General features: G+C 43.9%; 1 protein-coding gene across 4 annotated transcripts in view; it reads left to right on the forward strand.

The window, feature by feature from the left end:
• LOC103392487 (neuropilin-2-like) overlaps positions 1–11,241 on the forward strand; it is a 74,016-nt gene that overhangs the window by 6,549 nt on the left and 56,226 nt on the right. For all 4 annotated transcript variants that reach the window (XM_008329108.3, XM_008329109.3, XM_025063644.1 and 1 more), the window contains exon 2: positions 6,989–7,169. In XM_008329108.3, the coding sequence (XP_008327330.1) occupies positions 6,989–7,169 (181 nt within the window). The remainder of the gene's footprint in view (positions 1–6,988; positions 7,170–11,241) is intronic.

Raw genomic sequence — 11,241 nt, forward strand, 5'->3', positions numbered from 1 at the left:
TACCAGCTAAGCCATCTGTGTCCTGGTTCTGGTCCCAGCAGAGCAGCGCCGTGCGAGGCCACAGGTTGTTTTCCTCTTTTCTCTCACGCCTTCACACTGCATCATCCTGTTGTTTCCCCATTTTCACGCTGCCTCGCCTCCCCTTCGGTGCTGCAGTCGGTCTCTTTCTCCTCACCTCCTCTTCTCTCTGGGTGTTTTTCTTGCTCCGATTAAGAATCCTTGCTCACCTTTTTCTTGCCTTGTCTTTACAGCAGTGGAAAAAAAATCTCTTTAACGGTTTGTTCCCTCATTGTTTTCCCTTTTCATCTACTTAATTTAAAAATCCATGTGTTCTTCATCGTCACCACTCCACGGTCTCGGAGACTTTTCAGAGTAGAACATCCATGTTTTTTCTCTTTTATTGTCATCAAATAAACTAGATCTTTTTCAACGTATCTTAAACACCAGCCGGTCTGTAAATATCTGCGACAGACTCGACTGTAGAGACACGAAAAGACTCGATGTTTATGTCACCAGAAGTATCTCGCTCTCTGTCGTTGTTATAGCACCTGACCTGATGTTTGGCAGAAGCTTCAAAGTAAAAAGCACAAACACCACAGAAGTCAAATGGCGACATTTATCACCGAGCTTTTTCGCCGCTCAGAGACTCGCGAACAACCTTAAAACAGTTGGCTGACAATGTGAGGCTGTTTCTCACAGGTCACTGAACATAAACAAACTTTTGTTTATGTATGAGGAGACGAAGAAGAAGGTTGTAAGAACTGAAACTTGGCTAAAAGTTTTGACCTACTTGTTGATTTTTCTTTTTTTACTCTCTTTATCCTTTAGAGAAAAAAGAATTCTTTAATGGAAACATCACTTGTGTTAAGACCTAACTAGAAGACGTGTTGAGAAGACTGGCTTCTTCTCAACAAATCAGGGCCGTATCATAGCATCGTTCACACGCTAGATTTGTAGACGACTCAAACGTATCTGTTGTCAGATTTGACTGGAGATTTTTTTTTTTAAATCTTCCTGCATCGCCATCTTCTGCTCCATCTGCTGCTACGTTCCTTCTCACGCTGTAACTTAATACCTGGATGATAACGCGATTCCACTCGAAGCTAATCATCCGAAGCTGTTAGTTGCTAATTAAAATAAATTTCCACATCTTTAATCTGCCTCCTTCTTCTCTTTGCTCTGTTGGTCATTGTCTTGTTCCGCTTCAGTGAACGTTTCTGTTAATCCATTTCTGCTTCCTCTGGGATGTCGACTGTCTCTCAGCCTCTTCCTGTCCGCACTTCAACCCCAGCGCCTGTTCTTTCTAAATATCCGTGCAGGTCAGGTCATTTTTCAGCCTCACACACCCATTCTTATTTCCTAAGTTGTTATCTCCGTCTCTCGCTCTCCTTTTTATTCTTTCCACTTGAAAACACATTTTTTTCCCTGATAGTTTCCACTGTGGCTTAGTGCAAGTCACCTCGAGAAAACCACAGCCCCACCTGTGTGTGTTTGTGGGATCGTACTTTCTGTCCTGTGAGCTTTACTGAGCTGCTGACTTTCTCTTTTCAGATGATGAGAGACAGATGTTCTGGCATTACTCACCCGTCTTCCCTTCATCCTCCTCTACCTCCCTCTCCTCTCTCTTTCTCTCGTCTTTTTCGAAGGTTTACCGATTTCTTTTTTCTGACTAAAAGCTGCTTGGTTTGAATCCAAAGAAGACATTTGGTTTGTTATTTCCAGCGTTTCTTCACGCATAAGCCTTTTAGTTCAAATGTGTCTGTATCTCCACACTTTAAGGTAACTGCGCTACAGGCATTTTGGGAGTACTTTGTGATGCTGGATCCCTGCCATTCTCTTGAATAATACATAGTAAATAGTTATAATGCTCAGTAATCAATAAAGAAATTAGCATTTTCCTCTTTTGGCCTTTAATGCAGATGTTCAGTATTGATCGTTGCGTTCAGGGACCTGTTTCCTGTCAGAACGACAAGAGTGCAAGACTCATTTTTACAGTGTTTTCAGCACTGGGACCATAATGACCCCTCTCTCTCATGTCCATGTCCAACCACAGACACTGATGTCTTTACAGATTGTAGTGAGTGGATATAAATGCAATTTATGCAAAGTCGTTGCCTCGGAGCGAATCGATTGTAACCTGTGAGACGGTTCAGAAACAAGGTCAGTGATGTCAACGCACATGGAGAGTTCTTTTCTGTTCTATATCTGGACGTAATAACTTTAATAACAAAAGTGTTCATTTGTTTTGTTTTGGTTCTTTTTACTTTTTTCTGGGAATTGTCGTCTCTACTACATTCACAGATTAGCACAAAGTCACAATACAATTACAGCTACTATGTTCAACATTTGAAGACTTTTCTTCGTCTGGTCGATTGTGGGCTAGCTACACTGTATTTGTTATATATATTGTGGGCTAGCTACACTGTATTTGTTACTGCTGTAGCTAACGTTAGCTCTGTTGGCTCTATCAGGACTGCTGTGGCTAATGTTAGCTCTGGTGTCTGTTGTTGCTAACACTAGCTCTGTTGTCTGTACATGTTTTGGCTTAATCTTGATTGATTTTACCTTTATGTCTGTGTGTGAAGGTTCTGCTCCGGGTGCCGTTGGTTAATAATGATTTCATTGGAGAACAGCGTGTGCGTCTGTGTTGATGTGTCTGTACAGAAGTAAACCGGCTGCCTATGTGTTATATGGAGGCAGTGCTAAACGTGGCAGAGAGCCATAAATAATACAGTGACCTGTCTCATATCCCGGCACGACGCCGTAGCATCGTTTACTGCTGCTGGTTATCCTGTAAACAAACTGATGTTTCAGCAAACGCCTTGATCAGCCATTTAGTATTTGTACATTTGTTACGAAACTGTGGCGTAAACACATCGACTCACACAAGCTGCTGTGGTTGAGGAGGAAGCAACGTGTGTGAGATCTGGGGTCAAGAGAAAGGGAGTTTGTTCTAAATCCAGCTCTGCTGACGGCAGAGGTTCCCATCAATTTGTAATTTGTATTTGATTAATGTAACAATTCTTTCACCAGCGACATCCCCTGGAGGTCACTGACCTGGTCTTCAAGGGCGTCCTGGGCAAGAACAGCAACACAAACTGCCAGATATAAAGACGTTACTGTTCAAAGTTAAAAGAGTTTAACATTTCATTGAGTTGATTTGACGTTTTGAATCACTAAAAACTGGATTTAGTGAACTAATACTGAGAGGAAAGGATTCTGTGATGGGTTAACGTCCATGCAGGTCCCCCTCCCCCCTCCACCCCCCTCCCTCTCTATGATTTAGCTGTGTGATAATTCCTGACTTGGATTTTCAGGCATTAGCATCTCTACTGTCCTCCCACTTCTCCACCGTTGCACTTTCCTTTCAGCATACAGCTCACACTGCTGCGTTGAATACAGATTAGCATTGCTATCGATCGGACATTGTACGAACATTTCATTTATGCACTTTATTGGCTTGAGGACACAGAGATAGTAACGTGTCCTCTCCAGAAGACAGATGTTGTCCAGTCCTCCTACATCTGTTTTATTACAGCAGGCGGTGTTCAACACCGAGCTCCGCCTCGGCGTCACTTTATAACGTGACTACGATCTGTTATCTCTCCGTGTGTGTGTGTGCGTGTGTGTGTGTGCTCCACTCAGGAAAACAACAGCAGATTCAATTACAATATGTTAATTAGCACTTTGTGTCAAGAGGTCCTGTAATCCAACATAAGGTGACCTCTTGGAAGTGTGGTGGGCGTGACGATTGTTAGACAAGTGTGTGTGGATAGATGATTTATACAAGTCCATAACAATACTTCACACACACACGTTACTATCTTTATTAGTCTTTATAAGAAGAAGAATACTCCAAAAATCGAACAATGTTTGTGTAACGTCAGCCTGAGGTTTTATGATCTGTGTGTCGTAAAACTGACCGTCGTCACCAGTGCCCGTCAGAATCTGCTGTTGGTTGTTTTTCTCAGCTGTGGCCGTGGTGACTTCAGGTTGTCCTCACGGCTGTCCCTGACAGGAGACGTGGGCGGAGCTTTCACCGTCTGTTACCATATAAAGGTAAAGGCACAGAAACTGGCCGTTGAGAACAGGACAGACGAGATACAACGTTGCTAACGTTTTATTTAGACATTAAGGACCCAAATAAATCTCAAAATAGTGCAGGTTCCTCTCATCTTCCAAGGTTTAAATCTCCATGAAAAACATGTCTTCACAAAGTGTCATTTTGACTACGTCGGGGATAACGAGCCGGTCTTTAATTCGCTCCGGTGCGTCTGTGTGTCAGGGCTCTTTAGCTGAGTCTTGTAAAAGTGGAATTAAGACGATGCTGCTGTGAGATTCCACAGTTGTTGAGCACTAATCCAGGTGGTGTTGGGTTAAAATGTGCTGGGCCACTTTATTAGGGCCGTGTAACTCTATTCCTGTTATCGTTGAATCACCAAGGAGATCAGCAACAGATAGGAGGACGTGGACGGCACGGCGTGACGGGCAGACGGAGATAGATCATGTGATAGGAGGAGGATAGACCGCCGCGAAAACTGATTGTTTGCAGACAGCGTGGGGTCGATGTCAGATAAGACTTTGTTAAACTGAGGACACACTTGGAGATGATTTTACCCACAATTCCCATTAAGGTGAAGCCTGGACCGGCAGACGGGACAGTCAGCGTTTTTGGTTGGCACAAAAATCTGTTAATCTGCGACAGGGGACAGACCGCGCCGTCCTCGGGCTCAGTCGTTCTGACATGTTTGAGATTCTTGAGCCTAATTTGGATGCAAGCTAATAGTGTGAACTGATTAGTGGCCAAATGTCTTAACGATAAAGAGAGGTGGGGCGCAGGAATACCATCAAAGGTTACAGGATCAACATAGATTCGACCATCGCAAACAGAGAAGAAGACGCAAGAGTTTGTACGAAGGATTGATGCGTTAGCTAGACTTAAGTTGGTTTGACAAATGTCCAGCTCTGTGTTTCAGCTAGTCTATATAAATATATTTTTAACCCTCCCACCCCCATGTTGATGTCTGCCGCCATCTAGTGGCATCAACAGACATTTCAGTGGACTCGTTGTAACGCATGAAACAGAAGGAGTGACGTCAGTCTTTACCAGACCTTGTACCAGTGTTTGGTGGGCCGGATTAGAGAACCCAGCGGGCCGTATCTGGCCCACAAGCCGTAGTTTGCCCAGGTCTGGTGTAGAGGAACAAGGATGACGTCTGTTGGTGTGGACTCCAGGTCTGTCCCAGTCTGTGTGGGCTGTAAAAGTGTTTAGATGTTTTATTTATTTTTATTTTCCTGGTTTGAATCTTTCACTGTCAAATTTAATGTGATTTAAAACGTCGTTTGATTTTTTTTTTTTTTTTTATTCCTTGGCTTCATATTAATGTTACAGTTACATCTGGTTAAGAGTTTAAACCGAGTGTGTGTGTGTGCGTGTGTGTGTGTACAGTGACTCTTCTCCAAGTATAACTTTACAGTAGCTCCTCTATTAATAGCATTAAAACATGTATTCTGCTGAGTAGTTGGACTTGGCCGTGTCACAGCGCAGCACGGTGGCAGTAAATAATGATTACAGGCTGTTTTTGTTTTTTTTGTTTTTTTTAAATCAGGTTGGTTTCTTAGCTGATTCAGGATGTTGGTTTGGTCTGGAGTGAAACAGCAATACAGACCTGGGAGGATTGATCGTCAGAGGAGAAACGCTGTGACGTGACGTGTTTTAACTACGATGTAAATGAACAGTACAGTCTGTTGTCTGTTTGCAAAAAGTGTTTTTAGTGTAAAAACCAAAGTGTGGCTCGCGGTACAGTTGTTGTCCATGTAAATACGAACACAGAGTCAGACTGATGTTTCTTCATGATGATGGAGGTTAACTCAGCAGAAGTGAAACACTTTACAACTTCCTGTGAGACACGTCTATGTCACAGTTATGTTTCTGGGTCTTTATCAACGAAGACGTTCAGCCCACGACGTAGACTGCCACAGTCAGTCAATCTGGACAGTTAGCAAAATGCACAATAGTACCATAGATGGTATACAGTAGAGTTACCCATCTATGTCAGGCTGCCTCTGCAGCCGTCAATGACGGCCATTGTTCATGACACGACACAAACGTATGAGCGCTGACAAGTGGATCAGCTCTCAGAGACAGTATCCTGGCTCAGTCTGTCTGTGTCTGTGTCTGTGTGTGTGTGTCAGTACTGGTTCAGAATAGCATCTTTGTGCTCCCATGTCGTTGCAGTGACACTGACTCCACATGCTCTGAAAAATCTAAATGCACAGAAACACACACACACACACACACACCGGTCTTTGTCTCCTACATCCTGTCTCTGAAAACACAACTCTTATCTGGTTTTTATCTGTTTTGACTCTAATGCCAAATCTTGCATCATAAACAAATATTGAAAGTATTTTTTTTTCTTTAAGCCTGACTTTATGATTTAAGTTGTTGGTGATAAACAACACACGTCGACCCGGACGGTACCAGACGGAGGCTAACGCTAACGAGACTTATCTGATGAAATACTTCTTTATTTACATGATGTTCTGTTTTGCTCAGCAGTTTTTGTCCTAGAGATAACAGGAACTGTTGAGTTCTAAAAAATTATATTTTTATACTATATATTTGCATTTAACCTATGCAGAGGTTCCGAAAGGGGGGGGCGGGGGCCCCATGGGGGTTCTGTGTTATAGCAGAGGTCGGGGCAGCTACGGGTAAAATACATTTTTAAAGTTTTTATTTGTGGGACAATGGGGAAAAAATGATTTTATTTCCTCCTTTTCAGTGAGAATAAATGTTTGTTTTTTTAAATGCTATATTTGGGGCGGGGCTGCAGGGGGCAGTTTAAATGCCATATTTGGGGCGGGGCTGCAGGGGGCAGTAGAACTGTCTACAAAAGGCTGTTGTTGCAGAAAAAGACTTTGTGAACCGCCGACCTAACGGATGATTTCAGTTTCTAATCCTCTCCCACTTTTTCCCATCCCGCAGCGTCGGAACCGTGCGGCGGTTTTCTTGATGCCAGCGACGCTGGGTACATCACCACGCCCGGGTACCCTCTCGAGTACCCGCCTCACCAGAACTGCCGCTGGATCATTACAGCTCCAGAGCCCTTGCAACGCATCGTCCTGAACTTTAACCCGCACTTTGAGATCGAGAAACTGGACTGCAGGTAAGAAGAAAAACATCGACAGTACAAATACAGAGTACAAATACAGAGTACTCCTATCTGCAGAGTACTGTGCTTCTACTGACCTGTCCTGGCAGAAGGGTTGCTGGGTGTATTCCCTGAACCTCCTCCCACTCTCCTCCTGTTCCTCCTGGCTCCTGCCATCCCATAATAATCTCTCTGAGACCTCCCTCGGTCCCCTGTCTCTAATTATAAAGTCTAATTACGCCACATTACTGTTCTGGGACAGAGTGTTTCCACAGATTGGAGGATTTGTTGTCCAGGGTTCTTGTTGTTTTTTCATTTTCTTTTTCTTTTTTTTTTTTTTTTGGCTGTTTGTGTTTTATTGAACGGTGAGAGGAATAAAAAGGACAGTTAATACAGAATAAATAAAACAAACACGGCCACCACAGATAAAAATAAACCATAAAGATGCTAATATATATATTTGGGGGAAATTATAAAAAAAACAAAATGTCAAAAAGTTTCAACAACATAAATCTTCAGCCGAACAGGTTTTTGTTTCACTGCAAATGTTTTAATAGATTTGGGTTCAGGATTTATTTCTGTTTGTTCTTTTCAGATGGTGAAGTTAGTTTAATATAAATGTATTATTATAGTTTTTAGGCCTTTGACATCGTGTTCTTTAAGATAACATTGGATTGGTTGCCAGGTTCTCCTGTTATCAGCATCTGGGCTGCGTTTTCTCTAATTTAGACTAAAAACGTTGATACAGATCAGTCGTGTTTTTTATTAAAGTCGTTTCACTACAGCTGTCCTCGAAAAGAAAACTTTATGGTCAAGAAAAGCACGCCTCTGATTGGCCAGCGTTTGTCAGGGACGCACAGAGTTTTGGAAACATTTTATTGAAAATTCCAATCTATTTGTAAACGTGACTTTTACTGAGTTTTGTGACAGGAAATACTGAAAAGTCTTCTTCAGTCCAAATCTTTTCTTTTTGCTGGATGATGTTTGTAGTTGTTCTTTTTTTTTTTTAACATCATTTCACAATCAGTGAACGACGCGTCTCATTGGTCCATTCAGATGTTCCCATCATTCCATTTGGTTTCTTTGTTGGAATCAGACATCGGTACTGTCGAGTCTCTCTGCAGGACCAACACCAACCTGCCCGTCTCCCCCTCCGTCTCCCCCTCCGTCTCCCCCTCCGTCTCCCCCCGACCTCCTGATTTACGCTGCAGTTAATCCAATCCCTGCCTCAGTTTTATGTTGTGTTCTTTTCCCCCTCCACCCCCGTAGCTGCGGGGGCCGGGGGGGGCTCTGTTAGATTTATTAATTACAGATACGACGTGTGTCTCTGCTGGTGTATTTAGCGCTGACTCGTTCCACTCCTGACAAGTTGTTCAGACCTGAGGTCAGAGGGACGTCTACAGACTAACAGACCACACCGCAGGGCTATTTAGGTCTGCCGCATGTTTGTGGGTGTGGGGGTGAGGGTCCGGGGGAGCGAGGGGGGAGGTCGAGGTATAACTATACTGGAAATGAAGTCACAGATTCAGTTTGGAGCTGGGATTAGAACCAGGTTTAAAGATTATGAGATTATGAGGAAAACAGTTCTAATGGTCGAGGTGAGGACTGAGAGACGTGCTCACGAGTCATGAAAACCAGACTGGGTGTATGGGTGTGTGTGGGAGGGGTCGACTTGAATAGAGTCATGAGGCTGAGTGCAGTCTCAGACATGTAGTATGCAGCCCCAACCCCCCTCCCCCCCCCGTGACACACACATATACTGGTATCACCGTCTTTGTCTCACACGTTTAAAAAACGTGCTTTACTAGCTGTTTTAACTAGCAACGTCCGTCGGGTTAAAAACACTGGAGGTTCGAGTCCAGACGTGCTGATGACGGCAGTGTGTTGAGCAAGAATTAAAATTCCCATTGTTTGCCGGTGCGAACGCCCACTGATGTTTTGATTAGAAGTCATTTACAGCAGCTGTTTTAGAACCACAGAAAACAGAAGTGATTTTCATGGAAAACTTTGGGGCCAAATATGGACGTGGCTAATCCTTAGTCACCGTGACTTCCTGTTCAGCATCACATGACATGAGCAGAGCCGTCCGTCCGTCCGTCCGTCCGTCACTGGTTTTTATTTACTGTGTCCAGTCTTCAGTGTTTTTCACTCGTGTTTATTATATTTATTTATATATTAAAATTATTTCAATGAAAATATTTAATTATTAATATTTAAATTAAAATACCACACAGACAAATTAAAATAATAATAAAAAAACAACTTAATAGAACGTTTTTATTTTTTCTCTGTACTGAATGATCCATGGCCAGAAATTGGTCCCCAGCCCGGTGGTTGGGAACCCGTGATTTAACTCGATCAGTTGTCGGGATCTTTTTTCTTTTTTTTTTTTTTATAAATGATCAGATATAAATGATCAGACACCAAACCTACGTGTTGTCTTATATTTTCATATTTTTTTCATAGTCTTTCAGGCCGATCCTGCTCGTCGTCTTTTTTCTTTTTCTCTGCTCTGTCTCTGAGCACGACATCTTTATTTGGATTGGTCTGAAGAGAGAACACACACACACACACACACAAACCTACGACCGTTTTGGGAAAAGTGCAGCGTCAGGGTCCGTGGAGGGCAGACTCAAATCATCCTGACAGCTTCCCCCCCCCTCCTCCCCTCCTCCTCCCTCTATTCTCTCCTCCTGGCTCTAAGCCTCTCCTCACCCTCTCCCCTCTCCTCTCCCCTCTTCCTCCCCATCCTCACCTCTCCTCTTCCCTGGCCATTACACAGCGCAGCCATCTATCATCTTTCATCTGTTCTACTGCTCTCCCCCGTCCCGTCTCCTCTTCCTCGCTCCTCTTCCTCACCTCCTTGTTCGTCACCTCGTCCCCTCCTCGTTCCACTCACATGTAACTTCTCTCCTCCCTTTCTCTCTCTCTCTCTCCCTCTGTCTTCCTCTGAGCGTTGTATATGAAGACTCACCAGCCGACCCCACCCTCCTCACCCTCCTCACCCTCCTCACCCTGTGTAAACTGCACCTATTCTTCTTTCTTAGCCCCTCATAGAAGTCCCCTCCATCTTTTGAATTCCTGTTTTATTCATTTATATAAATTGATATTTTTTCTTCACCCCCTCCCCTACCTTTCCCCCGTCCCCTCTCAATGCACAGCCCAGTCAGATGCTTTCTGTTATAGTAATATGAGAAACACGCGCGCAGACAAGTGCACACCCACATTCAGGCTAAGGTTGGAACCTCAGCAGCAGCAGCAGCAGCAGCAGTAGAAATGCACACTCAGAGGTGCAAAGTATTTTTGAGCCCTAAAATAAACTGGTAGAAAATGAGTGAGCTGTTACTGCTGCTGCTGCTGCTGCTGTTGCTGCTGCTGCTGTTGGTGCCTGGTGCTTTTTTTGGTGTGGTCGCTGTCTGTGTCTGCTGCTGCTGCTGCTGCTGCTGCACTGGAGCAGAGCAGTGAGTTAACAAGTGATTTATATGACAGAGAATCTGCAGTGGACCAGGAGAGCTTCAATGATGATTTAGACCTCCTCTTTGTACCTGCTCCTCAGTCAATCATACAACTGTTCTCCCGTCCTCTCCCGTCCCCTGTCCTCCCCTCCACTCCCCTCTCCTCCCCTCTGCGTCCTGGTGAAAGTTGAGCTCCGGGGTGACCACACCTGACTAACAGGTGACAGCTGACAGTGATGTGATGTGACTCAGGCCTCGGGGCAGAAAGCAGAATAAGAGCTCAGGGTAGAGATGAAGAGACGTCATGACGGAGGAGGGAACAGCAGGTGAAGTGACAAAGGATGTTCACTTAGCAGCAGCCTGGAGGTTGGAGTTGGTATCACAGCGACTCCAGCTGCAAACATGTCCTTTTGTCCTTTGGCCATGAGAACTAACAAGTCATTAACCAGCACTAACTAACTAACTATCTGTCTGTCATTCATCTGATCTCTGTTACTGTTTTATGGACTACACCAATTGTTGTTTTGTGAATTCTTCACATAGAAATGCCTGGTACTAACTGTAGTACACAGAAATTTTTTTTTTTATTTTCTCTTTTTATATTTCCTCTCCTGATCCCGTATCAATCTCCT

Source organism: Cynoglossus semilaevis, chromosome 16 (genome assembly GCF_000523025.1).
Source record: "Cynoglossus semilaevis isolate Cse_v1.0 chromosome 16, Cse_v1.0, whole genome shotgun sequence".
Lineage (NCBI taxonomy): Eukaryota > Metazoa > Chordata > Actinopteri > Pleuronectiformes > Cynoglossidae > Cynoglossus > Cynoglossus semilaevis.